At 39.2% G+C, this 20,173-nt stretch overlaps 1 protein-coding gene and 1 non-coding gene across 2 annotated transcripts in view; both read left to right on the forward strand.

Moving 5' to 3' along the window:
* Window positions 1–20,173, forward strand: part of PIK3C2G (phosphatidylinositol-4-phosphate 3-kinase catalytic subunit type 2 gamma) — a 209,504-nt gene that overhangs the window by 49,355 nt on the left and 139,976 nt on the right. The window contains exons 10-12 of the mRNA XM_009471034.2: window positions 1,839–1,872; window positions 10,008–10,203; window positions 13,435–13,557. Coding sequence (XP_009469309.2) covers window positions 1,839–1,872; window positions 10,008–10,203; window positions 13,435–13,557 — 353 coding nt within the window. The remainder of the gene's footprint in view (window positions 1–1,838; window positions 1,873–10,007; window positions 10,204–13,434; window positions 13,558–20,173) is intronic.
* Window positions 6,442–6,519, forward strand: LOC148054696 (small nucleolar RNA SNORD36). The gene has a single exon (XR_015707129.1). It is a non-coding gene; the product is annotated as a small nucleolar RNA SNORD36 (small nucleolar RNA).

Below are 20,173 nucleotides of genomic sequence, written 5' to 3' on the forward strand. Positions count from 1 at the left end.
TGCATTCCTGTACTGTGGTTAAGAGATCATGAAAGCAACTGGCACCAGTGATAGTTTCTTCTTAACTGATGGCATCTCTTTATAAAATGTGATTCATTCAGTCTCTAACCAACCTAACCCTGGGATTTTAAAATCCATTCAGAAGAAACTCTGGGCTTGCTGCACAATTAATGTTTTTCATATCTTTTTTTTTTTTCCCCTCCTTCCTTTCTTACAGCAGCTCACAAAAAGTCCTAGGAGATCAAATCCTGCCAGAACAGGCACTAATCCACTATATATTAAATAGGCTACGCTACGTTGAAATTATAAGTGCTGTTCCAAAAGGTTGTTTACTTTCCAAAATTTGAGAGAATTGAACAAAGGCCTCTGTTCCCATTTGTCTCACTGCATTATAAAGATTGTGAAAATGTATTTCTCAGCCCAGAGGTTGCTTTTCTCCCCTCAAGTAAGCATTTGACTTCTCTTCATATTTACCAGACAAATTCTGGCAGCTCCAAGCTGGGTACCGGAGGGAGAATATACATCCAGCATTGTACTTCTTATGTCACCTCTGCATGCATTGTAATTTTTAAGAAGTATCTTGCTGAATACATATGTACTAACACGAAGCATTCTCAACCCTCTGCAAAGGGATTCATGACTGTAAAGGATAGTAAACGTTTCAGGAATGTGGGTTCAAACAGCGTAAGCCACAGGCAATACTGAAATACAGAATTAACTTGCTAGTCTCTCTGATCAAGATTTGCACCTCAGTAACTTATTTCTGTGTCACCTTGGTACATGCGAGCCTGATGTCAGAGCCAGGCAAAGACAGTGCAGACTGAGCAGCCAGCAGGGCAAGACAGTCACCCACACTTGCCTTTGAGCCGAGGCCGGGTCCCATCTGTGGCCCCGGGGCTGCGGGTGCCATCTGTCCTGCCAGGAGACGTGCAGAGCTACCGGCCATGCTGGTGATTTTTCCTGTGCAGGCAGGGAGGCACAGGCAGTGTAGCAATATTTAATTTTACTCAGTGTCTGAGAAGGCTGGAGCAAGGTCTGATTGATGGCAGATATTGTACTTGGGGATTTGATAGAGCAGCTTTAAAAAAAAAAAAGTTTAATTAGGCTGGTCTGTTCAGTCTAAATAACTGGCCTGACCTTTCAGTGGTCATAAGCACCTAGCAGTTCCTGCTGACAGCAGTGGGATATGAGAGGTGGGAATCCAGATACTGAATTAATGTTAGGCATCAAGAGCTGTGTTTAGGCACCAAGGGCTTAAACACCCCTTAAATCCCTGCACCTAATATTTCCTGTTGGCCAACTGTGGTTAGCTGCCTGATCAAAGCCCTTTGAAGAGCATAGTTATTTTTGCTGATTTGGCACAGGAATGTAGATGAAATGTGGGCCACTTGAGTGGAGACTTGGTGCTCCTCAGCTTTGAAAGGATGCTGAGGCTCAGCCTACTCAGCATCGTTGTGGGATTCACATATGAATGTAGAAGGCATGCAAAGGGGTGGAGAGTGTATTCTTATCCCTGTTACACCAATGCAGAGGCTGAAAACGTGAATGCACTTCAAATGTTTACAAGGCTTCTTTGTATCTTGACATGCCTAAATACTGTCAGAAATCAGGTCCCGAGTGACTTGTCTGAGATGGTAGAGAAAGCAGGTGGAAGACATAGAAAGCAGGTCCTGGTTCCCTGAATCCCAGTTGTATCTTCTGTCATCATAACATTAGGATACATCCTTCCCCTTTCTCACCTTATTTTCCATAAGTACTAATCCTAAAACCATTATAACTGCTATCTGGTCTTTTCTGAACTAACTGATTACTTTTTCCTTTTGGTTTTGTCTTTCTAGAATTCACTTCAAAGTGTGGGAACACCAGACAAAGGTAAAGTGTTATTTTTAAACTATGTTAATTCAAGATGTATCATCAGAAAACACACGTTTTTCTATTTGTGTTAGTGAACTGTTATAGTTGGCATATTGCACGTTTGCTTATTTAGTTATATTATAAGGTAACTATGACAAGCTAAAATGTAAGTGATCTGAAAATGTAAATAAAACATAGCATTTCCCAAAACTATGGAGATTCAAATATAGGGAACAAAAAGTAGAGTGAAAGAACTGATTACAATTAGTGGTGGTCATAACAGTTGTCCTTAATCCCAACTTTTTCTGCAGAGAAAAGGGAAAATAAGGAACTTATTAGGAAAGCCTAAAAAATTATTTTTGTGTATGGCTTTTCTACTCGGCTCCAATAACTTTCATTGCTCCCTCCTTAAGCTTTAGTTCTTTGCTGTCTTTTGTTGTGTAAATGATGTGTTGCCTTAAATGAGTTGTAAGAAGCGTAGGTTAATTAACAGTAATGGACAAAATCGTAGACCCTGCCTTATTTAATTCCTCAGTTAAAATTAGCTTACACTCATTGGCTAATGCCCAGTACTGTTAGCATTACTGTGGAGCACCTCACAGACTGAGGGATGTGCAGGAGTCTGTCCTGTCATGGGTGCCTGTGTTGGGTTCCTGGAGGGGACAGCCATATCGGGGCATGGGTCCTGCTCTACTGCTCTGTGGCTGGCCTGTGACGCACAGCTAGGGGTGCTACACGGATGCTTTCAAAGAGCCCTTGATCTGAACGTTGGGGTGGGCTGGGGTGTGCTGTGCAATGGTGGTCTCTCTCCATTGTGTTTGAGGAAAAAAGTGGCCTCTGAGATGCTTTTTTTTCCCCCTCTTTTTTCCTCTGTCTGCTTTTCTCAGTCACAGTGTGCTCAGAGAGGCAAAAAGGTGAAGCAACCACAAAGATTGCAGCAGCCTTTCCAACACAGATGTGGTTCAAATGCAGGATTCCAAATGCCAGGCTTGTTGTTTCACCATTATTCAACTTCATGAACAGCAAACAAAGAAACAGCAATTATATTTGTAAGCTGCCAGGAAAAGCTAAGCAGCTGGAGGGCCAGGGGAGAACACACAGGTGCAGAAGGGAGGAGAAGGGCAGAAGGGAGGAGAAGGTAAATACAGTTTGTAGGATTTTCTCCCTTGGATATAGTCATTTATCCCATGAATTATTTTTAACACTCTTAATGGCAACTAATTGTTCATGATGAAAAGAATGAATAGTTACTAATCAACATCTACCTTAGAAACGTCATCTTCACACTGTTCAGAAAACTTGGCTGGAAAGGATCTAAAACATTGCTCTACTTAAAGATATTTCCAAACAGGTACTTCATTGAATCAGCAGCTTCCTCAAGGGAAATCTGATTTATTGAATAACAGTAAAGGAATCAGATTTTTTTTTTTTTTTTTTTTATTCTTTACTTCTCAGTACCTATTTATTTATGCCAGGGAACCTTCAACTGTGAAGAGTGATGCTTCTCTGTTTGTTCTCGGCACACCCTAATTTCATAACAATTGCAGAATCCTTTCAGCAGTGTAATATTAGAAACTGCAGCTTACCAATTACAAGTCAGAACTTGCCAGAGAATTAGTCATTCTGTGGAGAAACCTACATTCAAAGTTGTCCAAGGTAACCGAAATTCAAACTGACCTCTTACATGCAATGATATACATTTCATGTACGTTTTAATGTACCATGTGCCTTACATCTGCACTTATTAAATAAACTTTTAAAAGCTAGCAAAATATTCAAAGTTAGGCTAATGAGTGTTAACAGAAAAGTCTAGCTATCATATGAAAGGTGGTGTTAAGGGCATGTCTGATAAAAACAAAGTGTGAGAGCAATGACCAAAATTGATCTGCTGGAACCTAGGCCTGATCCCCAAGAAGTGGACAAAGCCATTCTACACATCTTTTCTTCTGGGGATCATGAGCTTTCCTTAGTCCCTGTCTTCTCTGTGCTCACCTTCATGATAATGCCATGGGGCATGCTGAAATCACCTTTGTGTTTCCTTTTCCACCTCTTTGCTTCCTGCCCTGTTTTTGCTTTGTTATGCTTAGCTGGCTAGAATTGCAGGCATGCAAAAATTTGTAAGCCTGTGACCCAAAAGTAAAGTAAAATCACCACCTTAGCTCAGTGCTGGTAAATTTTTCCAGATCTCCAGGAAGCTAAAAATCATGTGCTTTGCTTTCTCTAGCAGCACAATTGCAAATGAAGTCAGCATTGACAGCTGAGGAGGAAACAGACTGTATTTCGCATTTGTACTGTTCTTTTCTGTCTCTTATATGTATTCATGTTTATCTTGAAGAAAAGAGGATCAAATTTGAACAGCAAGAGCAGCAATCAATTACTCCAACTAATAATTTCTTTTTCCTCTCCTCTTCCTCCCCCAAGGGATAGTTATTACTCTAAGTATCATAAGAGTTTTATTTTTCTTTATTGTAGCTTCTCTCTGCTACAAAACAGAAAAAGATAAAAGATACTATTAAAATTAAAGCCTTACTTAATAATTTGTTTAGAAACTACTTTAATCTTTCTCTTTTATAAAAGTTTATCACAGGTTTAATATTAGTCGTTCCCCATGGACTAAGCAAGTCAAAGACTATATTCAAAATATCTAGCCTTGATTTAGTGTTGCAATATCTGGCTTTATTAACAGTGTTATCTCTGTAGACCAAATTATTCCATTGCTATGAACAGAGCAGTACTTATCCATGTTATGCCTAAGTCTGGATCATGTTCTTTTTCCTCTGTATGAAGTCCTTAGAAGATTATATCGATGTTTTAGTACGCAAAGTATTTTTTAATTTCTTCTTAAATGTGAGGAACAATAGGCATTTCTAGACATTAGCACTTTTCTGCAGCATGAAGTGTTCCCAGAAAATAAAGAATAAGATTATTCAAGTTAGAGATTTAGCATTGGAGTTTGCTGCAACCCAGAGTATGAAATGACAGGCTGCAAGCTGCTACAAAGCTGAGTCTGTCTGTGTTTCTCAAAAGCTGATGAATGAATGTTTATACAGTGTCTACAGCCTCGCTACTTCAGGCAGGGATTTCACCGGATCAGGCTTAATAAGCAGCTTTTGGAATTTGATCAGTAGTTCTCTGGGACCCATCCCAGAAAGTCTAGTATGCACCATGAACAGATGATATTGAATCAACAGTTTTTTCCAGCTGATTGCTGTAGTTGCTATCTTTTCGAGTAAATGCAGAAATCGGATACCTTGATGACGATACATTTAATGAAGTCGTCATTACATTTAAGGGTGTAAAGGTTCACTAATTGTGCTTGGGATTTGATAGTTGCTTCTAGACCTGCTCATAAAAATAGTTAACACAGAAAGTTTAAAAAAAAAAAAAAAGGAGGAAGGGGGAAAATATGGAAGGTGTTTTGAAGGTTTTCCTATATAAAATTGAAAACTCTACTTCCTTCTTTTCCTAGCACAAAGCCATTATAGTTTTGTTTTGGAAAAATCATTTTTTGTTTCAGAATATGGAAAAATGTCAAGAGGTCTTTATTGATTGCCTTTCATCTCCGTAAGTGTTTCCTGCATCGTTTTAAAATCTGAGCATGGCTCTTTACCTCTAAGTTGTTGCTGTGATACATCCTGATATGTTGTTCTGAAAGCCAAGGGGTTTTTAACCAAGACCAATTTTTAAATAACTACAACCCCTCAGTTCTCCAAAAGAAATTAGACAGAAGTTACCAAGGCCTTGCCACTATATAAAGCATATAGTAGCAGAGACATTTTTGATACCAGGACAGCAGCAGATTAAGTTTCTTTCAAGGGACAATTTATAGGATTCTTCAACTAGTAGGAGGAAACAATAAGGAAAATATTGGTGCTTGGAAACTGCATCTGATCAGCGTTTGCATTACAGCCTTTTCATGTTTTGCCTTTATCTTATTATAATAATGGTCTTATTAATGCTGCTTAGCACCTTACCTAAATCTTAAGAGTTTTTTTTCTGTGTGTTTTTTTGTGTGCATGTATGGCCTAAACTGTATTTAGGGTCTTGCTCTTTTTCTTCCTCTGAAAATAAGTGGGAAAGAACAATATCAAGCTCCTGTTCTCCAAAATATCTTTAAGCTATCAAAAGGGTCTTAAGCCTTCCTTCCAAATTCTGTTCAACCAGATATTTGTCATGTTTCACCCAGAGAAAACGTGCATATAGAGTCAGAGAGGGCGTGTTTAATATGTGTTAAATTGATATCATCTGCTAGTTCAATAACAGCAAAGTACCTACACTGTTGGAAGGTCTGGCACTAAAATAATATGTGAATTGTAATACCGGACTGAGAAGAAAGTAAGTGGTTTTCTATGAGGAATATGCTAGTATGTTCCTTACTAAATCTTGAAGGCACCTGCAGGTATATTCATTAACTCTTTTAGGGATGGTGTGGATTGTTCTGTTTCTTACCAAGGGTGAAATTTGTTCCTTCAAATTTCATGTACAAGGAACATGTGTCAGAAATAAGCATATCTGGCAGCTGTGGTTAAAGTTCACTTGTGTTGGTCTCATCTCATTTCTGCAGGTCTCATTTCTTCTACCTACAGTGAGAAGGTGATGCCAAATAATTTCACACCAGAAATAAATTATGAGGTTTGAGTTGTGAGATTATTAATCTTGGTCACATTTCACTTTGCGATGTGGTGTACTCATCATCTCCTAGATACTGGCTATGCCTTGGACACCTTTCTAGAAAATAAACTCTAGCATAGCTGAAGCTGTGAATCCGCTGTAGGAGGCCCATAGCCTGTGCTATGTAAATCAGTGAAACACCATAGTCCTTTCTCATCTAAGATTTATTAATCATAAAAGCCATAAAAAGCAGTAAAGTTCTCTGGCTTCATGAATGGGTGATATAATTGCAGCATACCAAATCCTATTCAGCAGCTCATAAAAATATAGTGAAAAGATGCTGACCAACTCTTGTGAGTAATGGACACCTACAGACTAGCCAAGATGTTTGTCTCTAATTTAGGTAATTGCTACCAGGCTTAATGAGTGGAGATTGGGGGGGGAAAAGAGCTAACTCTGGCACAGAAATCACAGAATCATTTTAAACTGAGAGCTGACAAGAGTAAGAAAATAAATGTAGCAAAATGTTGCAGCTGCAGACCAGGTCGTACTTGTTCATTTGCTTACACCTGAGGAACTCTGTTCCTGAGAAGATCTTCATTCTGGATCTCCTAATAATTAGATAAATAATGCTGAAGTTTCATTTGGCTCGCTTTGCTGACAGCTGAACTGATTGTCCTGTTGCTGTCTTCACCTCTCACGTGCCATCTTAGCAAGAGAGACAGCCTGTAGTCCCCCCCAGGCTCTGCTTCCAAACTGGTTCTGTTTCTGCATTCAGGCACAAACTGCAAGCCCATGGGTGAAAGATGGAAATTTGAGAGAGAGGAATAAGACGACCATTTCCTAGCTCCCTTCAGCAGGGAGTCTCATGGATATTGTCTGCAACTAAGTGAAGACTATTAACCTTGCCCCATCTAGCCACGTAAATCTTGTAGGGTGAGCAGGTCCCTGACACCCAGGAAACTTTCTTCACCTCACCACTGACAGATTGAAGCATGTTATAAATAATTGAGGCAGAAGTTGTGCTTTTCCTTGTTTTCCCTCACTGTTGGTGGTTTTTTGTTTGTTTGTTTGACTGTTTTTTACGTATTTGGCATTCAGTTATGTCTCTCAGGTAAATCATGAGTCCTTCTTCTGCAAACATGGACCGTGGACAAGATAGCTTCCATGTAGTGATAAGCATCTTGCATCTTATTCACTTCCTTGCCTGGCATATGTAAATTTTCTGTTACGGAAAATATTTACCCTATTGTGTATGTTTCTCCTGACTTTCTTTTTTTTTTGTCCAAGGAGTATTCCCTTTTTTCTGTGGCTTAGTTGAAATATAATACATTTCCTCTTGTTCTGGAGACAAAATTTGAAACACTGCCTTACAGCCTATAATATGGATTGTGTAAAAACTGCTGGTGGCCAAAGGGTACATTTCAACAAATAGCAGGAAGTTTACACAGATTCTGAGCTACATTTCACCCTCTTTTGGTGAAAACGCTGTGAAGGTTCCACTCAGCAATCATTGACTTCAACAGGCCAATTTGCATGAATAAGGGCTTTGCTATTACACTACATCTACCTGTCTGCCACTTTGAACAGATTGGAGTCAGGGAGTCTCCTAAGTAGCTGTTTTTCCTTAATGTAAATAGTGTGGTACTTTTCAGATAAAGTAGAAAATACTGGTTCAAATAATCATCCACTGATGTCCTCTTCTGGACCTCTTAAGAAGGCTTTATGTATGTGACTATAGGTAATTCCTTGGGATGTAAAAGAATTTAGTGCAAATTAAACATTTAATTTGGAAGGTACTAAGTTGTTATACATTCAAGAGAACTGGGTATGAGAATAAAATGGTATTCTAGGGAAAAAATTCATTAGAGGAAAAGATTTATTCAGAACAATTATGGTGAAGGATGATAAATGGAGAAAATAGTAAAGAGAATAAATAAAAAAGTAATTAAAAACAAGTGCTAGACAGAGAAGTATACACAAACAGAGAGTAAAAGGACGGAGTTTTCTTAACTTGTTAGTCCCTAAAATGATTCAGTTTTCATATGTGGAAGATGATTACAACATGAAAAGGTGTAGTATTCTAGCCAGTCATTCATGAGTGCAGTAATTTGCTGTCAGCATTTCCAGTAGCAAACCCTACTATATGTCAAACTATTTCAATTTTATCTATATCTCTATTGTTACATAGTTAAAATTTGTCTATTATAAAATGAAGACTGAAATAATTCCTTTGCACTGTTTGCAATGCACTTTGTGACTCAGTAGTTCCGAGTATTTGCTAGTTTAAACACAAAAATGTATCAAAGAAGGGGAATAAAATTCCACACCGAGGATAGGTTTTTTGGAGACATTTCTGTCAGGAAACTGAGATAGCTAAGTCCAGTGAATCGTGGTATCTGTATCTGATGTTGGGCAGGATTTCTGCACCTATCCTGAGTATAGAAAGCTAATATAAGCAAGTCTCAGGCTTCCTGTTCCTGGGAAATATTTTTTTTTTTCCAATAGATGCTATTAGACAGCTAATAGATGACTACTGGATACAGTGGCCAGACAAGATTAGGGAGTATGTCAGGAACTGTAACAGATGAGAGTATGTTCTTGATCACGTAGGAACCCATGAGTTAGAGGGGGGGGGAAAAAGGAGAATTTGGGGTACTCCTCTTGCAAGAGAAATCATCCTGATCTTGGAATGATACAATGTACTCTGACATTTTCTCTCTCAACCTGTCCCTTGCCTGAGAAATGAGTGCTTGTACCAGCTCTCTTCACTCGATGGAGGCCGCCAGGACTGGGGATTCTAATTTACACTGGCAATCAGGCAATCCCTAGCTGCTCCAAAAACACAGAGAGAGCGAAGATGGATAAAAGCCAGTAACTGCAGAAAAAGAGCACTGCAGAGCTGAAGCCAGAGGAAATAACATAAATAAAGGTGTGATATAAATGAGGGTACAGCCTGCATTTCACATATATCCATATAGATTTGTATTTGTGTCCACCATTGTTTAATGTTATCACCAATCTATGACCATCTGAATGCTGACTATGTCTGATTGTGGCTGCTATTGTATGTATTTTATGAATTGTTTATCTACAGTTGCAACAGCTTTATAGTCTTAAAATTTAACCAGTGCCTTTTCTCAATTCTGCAGCTGCATTGCCAGTTCCCTTGAACTAAGAAGCTACTTAGCTACTGAAATTACAAAATACCTACATAATAAAAATCTTTCCAGCACAAAAATTAACAGACTAAAATGGCATATCTGAGGCACACACTAACTTGCTGTAGTTTAAAATGCTTTCTTTGAAAATGCCTTAATTTGAAAGCACTGTAATGAGAGACTCTTAATGATACACCAGAAATGAGCTAAGGCTGGTTTCAGAAGCACAGATGGCTAATTGGCTTCAGTTGGTAGGTTATGTCATTTTAATTAAATTTTATTAGGAAGCATTTTAAAGCCATAACTGATGGTTTAAGATAAATATGGTTTTTCATAAATGACCTATTGCTAACCTTTATTTATTTCTCTCTCTCTTCTCAGCATTAATAGAGGCTGCTGTGACTGAGCTCTCCAGGGCCATCTCTCGTCTCATCCATGTTTACAGCAGCAGCTTTGATGCAAATTTCCAGCTTGCCAGCATACCTAAAAGCCCTTCATGTGCAGACATCAGCCTAGATTCCCAGCTCAGCTTCACTGTTTATGCTGCCCATAACATCCCAGAAGCCTGGGTAAACAGGTAGGAGGAGCTATAGCAGGTGCTTACAAGACGGGGTGTTGTCTCTTATGATCACATTTTTCACAGATGCTAGCGTACCTCTGTTGCTTTGGTGATACTCCTGTATTAATGTTGGAGACTGAAAGTGGGTGTATCTCCACTGTATTTCTAGCATAAAGTGCACTTACTTCAGCTTGACTGACTAGGAGACTTCCAGGCCCCATAGACAGGTGGAGAACCACAGAGGTGGCCTAGACGGTTGCCCTTGACCAGTGTGGAAGGAGGGTAATAGAAGCAAGGTCAGAGTACTAGCCTTGACAGGTATTTGTACAAATGCTTGCGTGACTGACTTGCTCAGAGGGAGGGAGGAAAGGGCGGGTGCCAAGAGAATTTGGATTGGGACTTTGTGTGACCTCTGCAGTACAAGTAACTGGAAGGACTGAAGGCCAGTTTACGAAGTTAAACAGAGGGGTGCTTGCTTAAACTCAATCTGAATGAGGCTTTATCAGCAATTTTTGCTCTTGGTGTATTCAAACTACATTACTTGGCTAAGCATGTGCCTTGATGGTCTTTATAGATAGTGATTGAAATAAGTATAGTTTATAGGTCCAAGTATACCTAGTATATCAGCGTAGCAGATGAAGGAAAAAAGGGAAGCATCTTTAATGAAAAGCTGATTGAAATATTCTCTTCTGAATTGTTTATTCGGTCATATTAGTTGTCTCTTCAAATAGCTGCTTTTCCTACTCTGAGCAGAACCGATGTTCTCTTACCACTCGAGTGCAATCAAAGGAGAACAGGTGTCTACAGTCTGGTAGCATTATTTTTATGAGTCAAAATGCTGTTCTCCAAGTTTTTATTAATGCTTTCCACTTGCTCCCACTTCACCTTGAATTCCAAATGACTGATTAAAGAACAGTGGGATCATTTGCATTAGACTGTGAGCAAGATAGTGTACTATACAGCATTAGTTTTAATTAGCAGTTTAATAAAAATCTGAGAGAATTTGCATTAGTTAAGGTAAAAATACAGAACTATAATCACTATCCTGACTTTGCAGATGGCTATACTATTCCCACTGCATTTTATGTTTTACCAGAAAAATGTGAAATTACATATGGCTTAAAGGCCACTGATGACTTGAATGCTATGTTCAAGCATGTGAAAATGAGAATCTCTCTTCCTCCTTAATCTCCCTTTCCAGTCTTCATAGCTAGCATGAACTTCTTAACATGCGCTGCCGCTCTGACACTTACTTTCCTCAAATACTTTTACTAACTTCATTCACATGCATACTCCCTGTTCTTATTTCTGCACTGCATGAATTCATGCTGGTTATGTCACAACTCTTTGTCTCCCTATCCTGAAGGTCACGGTTTATCATCTTGCTGCTGTTCATAACCTGTATTTTAATATGTATTTCTGCATATATATAATATATGTATTATAAATGTTAGAATTTTGACATCCCTCACTGTCTGTCTCGCATTGGTTTTTTTTCTATACATACTAGTATGTGTTAAATGGCGTTTCTTTTAATCATTTGAGATAAAGGAGAGTGAACTGTCTTATGTTTTACAGAATCATGTTAGCGTCCTGTCAAATCCCTCTCAAGTTCACTTCTGTGGATTGATTTTTGTCAGTTTTTATATTTATGTTCTCAATTCTAGTCTTACTGTCCTCGTTAAAAAGATAGGCAGAGACCTTACAAGTTGCAGAATAATGTTGCAAAACTGATTACCTTTCTTTACTGTATTTTCATTCCTTTTTTTTTTTTTAATAAATTTGTTGGTTTATGTCATTTAAATCCCAAGCAGATATGCCCTATTTAATGCTGGTGGCATAACATTGCTAGCTTCATGTTTGTCTGTATTTGTTTCTACATCCCCCCAAAAATCAGATTCCTGTCTACATCTGGATGATATGAAGTGATCTTTGGGACAAGACTAGAGAGTCACGCCTTTGAACTCACAGGGAGGGTACCTAGGCAAAATGCTCTACACAGACCTAAAATGAATTGAAGTGCGTGTACTCTGAACCTTTCTGACTTCAGTCAGACTGAAGCATTGTGTAAGCATTAATTTTTCCAGGATTAGGTCCTTAGGTGTATAAGTCAGGGATATGTCTCTATATTGTGTATCAATACTTTTGTTTAAACAGCAATGCTTAATCATTTGATCATATTAAAACCTATTATTTCCTGCAGTATCCTCCAACTGTTTGTAATGCTTAGACTCTAGAGGAAAAATGCCATATTTAAGAGCAGAAGCATTTTCTAGTCTTGTATTTTTTTCCTTTCTCTGCATTGATACCTCATAGGTACTACAGATTCCAGATCCTTTTCTTTGAATTTCAGAAAAAAAAAAGGAAAGGGAAAAAAAGAGAGAGAGAGAAAAAAAAAAAAGAAAAGACATATCTGTTACAATAACTATAACAATTATTATAATGTTCTGGAAGAGATCAATAATCATGCTTGTAAATAAGGCAAAGCCAGATACCTTCAATCTGCAAATGCTTCAGATTTGTTATTCAGATTTGACTCTGTTTCCCATGTTCCTCATGGGAACAGGGAACAGAACAGCTTTAGACCACATTCTTATACAGAATGTGGTCTAAAGGTGAGAGTGGCAGGAAGATCTGGAAGTTCAAAGACCAGTTATGAACATTAGTTGATTATATGCTATTCCTCTATTTTGACTAAAATTTTATAAGACTTCAGTAAGAAGAATATGAAACCAGCAGATTCAGACCTGAATTACACTACGAAGCTAGTCACTTAAGCATCTGAAGAATGCCAACACAGAGGGCTTAAATGCTTCTTCTGTAATGAATGCATAGATTCACTTAATTACTAATCTGGTTTTTTTACTGATTGGGAAAAGTAAGCATAAATAGATTTATGGTTGACTGAAGTTGTATGATGAGCAAGTTGTAACACTTCAAAACTTATGTCCAAACTTCCTTTGACTGCAATAATGAAAAAAAAATATTGGTCTTAATGGCAAAAACATGGAGCAGAATTTAGGTGTCTTAAGTACTTTTCCTGAATTCCAAACATAAAAAACAAACAAACAAACAACAAAACACCTCCTTCGCCCCCCATGTTAATATGAGATTTGTTATTTTAATTCTTTTTGCATGTTAAGGATGGATCTTCACAAGTTTCTGAATGGTTAGCCCCAAATTTCCTGTGCTGGACATGTTACATTACAATTAATCTTTTTTTTTTTTTTTCCCCCCTTCTCTTTGTAGCTACAAAGTTTTCTCTTTTTCCTGTTCACTAATTTATGCTGGGAAGACAATATGTCAAGTCAAGATTTGCAAAAATATACCAGTCAAAAGATCCTTCTTTTTGCTGGCTGACTGGAATGAGAAGTAAGTTTTAGTCTGTGTTTGATATGTTTGTCTGACAGATTTTACACATTGAATATTCATTCCCAAAAAAAAAAGACCCACATCTTTATTATCTTCTAGGCAAATTAAACTCCGCAGAATTCAGAGAAATTTAGGGAGATGGGAGTGAGAAAGGAGTTGGGGAATAGCCAGAGGAAGAAAAATAGGACTAAGCCAAGTCTGGTCTGACAATAAGCTAAACTAAGCTGGTCTGAGAATAGCTTTCATTCACTGGGGGCATCCTGGAGGAATACTGGAACCGAAAGGAGATACAAAGGCTGTATTTCTTTTCTCTTTTGAGAACTTCCACCCTTTGTATCCACCTCTAATATGTATGCGATCCAACTTGAATCATAGAATCATAGAATCGTTAAGGTTGGAAAAGACCTTTAAGATCGAGTCCAACCGTTAACCTGTCACTGCCAAGTCCACCTCTAAACCATGTCCTCGAGCACCACATCTACCCTTCTTTTAAATACCTCCAGGGATGGAGACTCAACCACTTCCCTGGGCAGCCTGTTCCAATGCCTGACTGCCCTTTTGGTGAAGAAGTTTTTTCTAATATCCAACCTAAACTTCCCCTGGCACAGCTTGAGGCAGTTTCCTCTTGTCCTATCCCTTGTTACTTGGGAGAATAGACCGACCCCCACCTTGATTACAACCTCCTTTCAGGTAGTTGTAGAGAGCAATAAGGTCTCCCCTCAGCCTCCTCTTCTCCAAGCTAAACAACCCCAGCTCCCTCAGCTGCTCCTCCTAAGACTTGTTCTCTAGACACTTCACCAGCTTCATTGCCCTTCTTTGGACACGCTCCAGCACCTTGATATCCTTCTTGTAGTGAGGGGCCCAAAACTGAACACAGAACTCGAGGTGCAGCCTCACCAGTGCTGAGTACAGGGGCACTATCACCTCCCTGGTCCTGCTGGCCACACTATTCCTGATACAAGCCAGGATGCCATTGGCCCTCTTGACCACCTGAGAACACTGCTGGCTCGTGTTCAGGTGGCTGTCAACCAACACCTCCAGGTCCTTTTCTGCCAGGCAGCTCTCCAGCCACTCCTCCCCAAGCCTGTAGCGTTGCATGGGGTTGTTGTGACCCAAGTGCAGGACCCGGCACTTAGCCTTGTTGAACCTCATACACTTGGCCCCGGCCCATCGATCCAGCCTGTCCAGGTCCATCTGTAGGGCCTTCCTGCCCTCCAGCAGATCAACACTTCCACCTAGCTTGGTGTCACCTGCAAACTTACTGGCGGGTGCACTCAATCCCCTCATCCAGATCACGAGTGAAGATATTGAACAGGACTGGCCCCAACACTGAGCCCTGGGGAACACCACTCGTGACCGGCCGCCAACTGGATTTGACTCCATTCACCACCACTCTCTGGGCTCATCTGTCCAGCCAGTTTTTAACCCAGCGCAGAGTGCACTTATCCAAGCCATGAGCAGCCAGCTTCTCCAGGAGAATGCTGTGGGAGACAGTGTCAAAGGCCTTACTAAAGTCCAAGTAGACAACATCCACAGCCTTCCCCTCATCCACTGAGCGGGTCACCTTGTCATAGAAGGAGACCAGGTTAGTGAAGCAGGACCTCCCTTTCATAAACCCATGCTGGCTGAGCCCGATCCCCCGGTTGTCCCGCACGTGCTGCGTAATGACACTCAAGATGATCTGCTCCATGACCTTCCTCAGCACCGAGGTCAGGCTGACAGGCCTGTAGTTCCCCCGATCCTCCTTCCAACCCTTCTTGTAGATGGCTGTCACATTTGCTAACTTCCAGTCATCTGGGACCTCCCCAGTTGACCAGGACTGCTGATAAATGAGTGACAGTGGCTTGGCAAGCTCCTCTGCCAGCTCCCTCAGTATCCTCGGGTGGATCCCGTCTGGCCCCATGGACTTGTGAACATCCAGGTGGAGGAGCAGGTTGGTGACTGCCACCTATTTGACAACTGGGGCTTCACTCTGCATCCGATCTCCATCTCCCAGCACAGGGGGCCTGAATACCCCGAGGATGACCAGTCTGACTATTAAAGACTGAGGCAAAGAAAGCATTGAGTACCTCAGCCTTCTCCTCATCCTTTGTGGTAATGTTTCCCTCCGCGTCCAACAAAGGAGGGAGATTCTCCCTGGCCCCCCTTTTGTCACCGATGTATTTGTAAAAACATTTTTTGTTATCTTTAACGGCAGTGGCCAGTTTAATTTCCAGCTGGGCCTTCACCTTTCTAATCTTTTCCCTGCATAACCTCACAACATCCTTGTAGTTCTCCTGAGTCGCCTGCCCCTTCTTCCAAAGATGGTAAGCTCTCCTTTTTTTCCCTGAGTTCCAGCCAAAGCTCTCTGTTCAGCCAAGCGGGTCTTCTTCCCTGCCTGCTCATCTTTTGGCACATGAGGATGGCCTGCTCCTGTGCCATTGAGACTTCCTTCTTGAATAACATCCAGCCTTCCTGGACTCCTTTGCCCTTCAGGACTGCCTCCCAAGGGACTCTGTTAACCAGGCTCCTAAACAATCCAAACTCTGCCCTTCTAAAGTTCAGGGTAGCGGTTTTGCTGACTCCCTTCCTTACTTCTCCAATAATCGAAAACTACCATGTCATGGTCGCTGTGCCCAAGACAGCCTCCAAGCACCACATCGCCCACTAGGTCCTCTCTGTTTGTAAACAGCAGGTCCAGTGGGGTACCTCCCCTGGTTGGCTCACTTACCAGCTGCATCAGGAAGTTTATCTTCCACACACTCCAGGAACTTGAGAACCTACTGTAACGTTTCTTTAAGGAAGGAACAAGGCTGTTGTGTTTTTTTTTGTTTGTGTTTTGTTTTTTTTTTCTTCTTTTTATAAGAAGGATCTGCAGTTTTAAAATGAGGACTTTAGTTTGAGACTGGAATTTTAGAGTAAAGGCTACCAACTGCTGGTCACCTGCCTGTCTGCTTTGAGGAAAGCAAGACGTGCACTGAAACAACATTCAATTAAGACAACGGGATGATAAAAAGCATGTCTGCAATAGATGGGAGAGAAGAAGTAGGAATTTTGTTATGATTTGGTGGTAATAATGTATTTTTCCAGTTTCCTGAGTGTGGCATGTTTATATTTACAGTCTTTCAATTTTTTGGTATTTTACATCACTGTTTACTGTATTCTAAATCTAAAAGCAGCTTGATTACATTATAATTGAATAAAGGCTACAAGTCGTCTGAAAGTTTTTTTTGTTTCTTGGGTTTTTTTGTTTTGTTTTTTTTTTAAATTATAATTGAATACAGAGTATAATTCATAACTTCTGTTTAAGACATACAACAGTTTGAAGCTGGTCAAATGAGAGAAGACCTTTTTATGTCAAACCTGCTACACATCTATCTTAATGGAGATTTTGCGTGGCCTTCTTGCACAATGCTCCTGAACAGATATAGGAAGCTTAGTATGTCTGCCCTATGGTTAAAAAAACAAAATAGGGGCGTTTCTGCTAAGCATCCAAATTAGTTCTTTTAGGGCCTAACATCTGCTTTGATACCTCAGTTGAGTCCACAGAGTTTGTGTGTTGAATCCTCAATCTTTTGTACGATTAGAAAGTAACTGTTAACCTTGTGTTTAAAAAACTTGGATTATTCCCATTTACTCTGTAGGAGTTTTCACCTTGTCCAAGTTTTGGTCAAATACTGTCTTATGATACATATATATGGCAGATATAATTGCAATGTAGGGCCAGGATTATATTGCTTATGAGCACTTTTGACTTCTAAAAAGTGGGTGATGCCTTTCTGGAACGCATCTTACACAACCTTTTTCTAAAACAAAAATAAGACGACAGATTAGAAATAAATTCTTTAGCCATAACTGGAACAGAAACTTGGCTCTTTTTCCATTTCCACAAAAATGTAAAGAAATCAGCCTAAAGCTTCAGGGTTTCTGTTTAAACCCCTCCCTCTGCAAAATCAGTATTAAATGTCTGCAGTTCCACCAAAAAGCTCCTTGGAAAAAGCAGCAGTTAAGTATGCAGTCCAAATTCTATCATAGGTCATAGATGCTTGTAAGAGGCTCTTAACATCAGAAACAAGATCTAGAGTTGTATGAAACTTCATAGTATTCGTTTGTAAGAGCACATTTTTAGTTTTTATTGTTGCTTGAGTTTCAAAAATAATTTTCAAAATGCAATTCAAATAAATTCCAAAGTACAAACCCGAAAGTTTATATGTGTCTGGCAAGCTTTTCAATATTTCCCTCAACCATCAGAGGTATTCACATATTTTCCACCTTAAACCAATTGATCTAGATTTGTTTAAGTCTCAAAACATGAGGGGAGGTTTCTTGGACTTAATGACCTGAGGTCCAGAAGCATAGGCTGAGAATCTAGGTAGGCAGATATGCCATTATTTTTGTATGTTTTAGCTTGTATCCAGAACTGGATTTTGTGAATGGATGCTATTTTTGAGTCAAAATGAAAATGTCACATGAGTATTTTAAATCAGCTAACGGTCTTACAGCTAGACCTTTCCCTCCCTTTTCTTGAGTCACTAAAATGTTCTGGGTTGGCAGGGCAGATTCTACTCAGAAAAGAGATGCTTATAAAGCAGACGTTTACTGCAGGACATGAACACGTTGAGATCATGACAATAGATTCTGTTCTTATTCCAAATCTAACACAGCACTTAACAAAATCAAATGTTTTCACATAAAAACAGGAACTGACTGCTTTACTGTGTTGTACTTACCACAGTATGACTTTGGTATAGCAGCAGAATATTAGGTAGGACAGTGATGCCAGAAGATCTTTCCTGTATGAAAATATGCATAAGGAAGGAAATGTTTATGTTGTTTTTAATATATTTTAAATATGAAATACTTGTCACAGTTCTATAAGGAGAAAATGTGTTTTGCTATTTGTGCCGCTAACCGTCTAAGAAAGAATAGACAAACAGCACCAAACTTGACAGAATAATCAGTATATTAAGAACATTTTGAAACACACAGAAAGAACAGTAGAGGTGGTGCTATATTATCACTGAAGGTGCTATGTGCCTAACTGGCATAATTTAAAACATACTTTAGAAAAGCTGAACCAGCCTTTTCCTCAATAAATACATGTATATAAACACTAATTAATACTTTTTGCAAGAGTTCAAGCTGGAATTGATTAAAAAAATAGAGTATTTTAATGAAGTATATATTACTGCAATTGTCTTTCCCTGTCATCAAGTGGCACCGTTTCATATAATAGGAAGTCTGGGTCACTCAAAACTGTAACCAAGCTATGTTCACTCTTAGTTATCTTTTGGCTATAACAACTTTCTGAAACAGAATGAAGTATGTTTGCATGAAAAATTTACAGAGGCGACAATTTCTTTTTTGTAAAGTTTCTTGCCTTGAGTTAAAGTACTACTTTTGTTCTAACCTATGCTTTAGAATAGCATATATGCTATTTTCAGTTGATCACAGGCATTGAAAATGCATGTGGTAAAAGGTCACCAAGAAGAGCTTCTATTACATTAGGAAGTCAAATATTCTCTATACAGTTAGGGATCAATCAGGCCAAAAAAATAAACCTAGCTAATTCAAAATGAGTCCTGATCTTAGATTAGGATTGACTCGAACAAGGCAAAGAAATGGAGAGTAGTGTTTTGGTGATTAGGAATCTAGGAAGAGAGTTTCTGCCAAAGACAAGGCTTGCTCTATTTGCTGACTTTCATGTATTTAGTTTGTGTTTTCAAGTTCTTTAACCAGTTACTGTCTGAACTTTAACTTGATAGGTTTTTTTGTGTTTAAACATGAGCTTCTGTTGAAGTCTTTTATTATATTTAGTCTTTCCCAGAATGTTCTCAGAAAAGATGGGAATCTTTTGCTACCTAAAGAGGTTGCCTTGTTTAGTGTTTCTTCTGTTTGTCCTTTTTTTAAGAGTATACTTTTTGCTTTAGAACTTGTGTGTTATCTTTGAAAGTGTGATTGTCACCTTGGTGCAGAGTTCGAACAGGCTGATACCATCTAGCGCATAAAGCACATAAAGTCCAAAAGTTGCCCCCTTATTTTCTCATCGGTTTCATTTTTCAGTTACTGAGACCTCTTAATTCTTTTCTTTCTTTTGTCTTAGCTGGTTGCTTTTAATATATTTATTCCACCATCTCCTCTTTTTCCACCCTCTGTAATTTATGTTAAACCTACAGACATGAAATATGGAATTAACATTAAGCCTACCATTCATCACCTCAGACACTTTCTTGGTACTGGGCTTCTCTCTTCTCTATATTTTTTTTGGCTTGTCTATTTTGTTTATACTCTCTCAGAGCAAAGCCTGGGTTGCCCCAGAGCTCTTCTGTGTTGAGTGCTCTTATGATGTTAGGCCCTTGGCCTTTGAAACCACCTGTGTAACTTTATCTAACATCTGTGAATAGCACCTTCTCAGTGAGTAGCTTCTCTGTTCTTCTCAACTACTGTTGAAATTGTTCATAATTCATAATAATTGGGTGTCTTATTTCTGGCCACTGTTCTACTTCCTCTTTCTTCTTAGTCATCCATTTGACTCAGCCTCATGCAGTCAAAAAGGATAATACCAACTGGGTAAGCTCAGACATGCATTAATCAAAGTTCTTAAAAGCAATACAGATATTCCCCTTCTCACATGTCA

This window comes from Nipponia nippon, unplaced genomic scaffold, assembly GCF_047370975.1.
Source record: "Nipponia nippon isolate SJK-2023a ecotype South Korea unplaced genomic scaffold, ASM4737097v1 scaffold_3, whole genome shotgun sequence".
NCBI lineage: Eukaryota > Metazoa > Chordata > Aves > Pelecaniformes > Threskiornithidae > Nipponia > Nipponia nippon.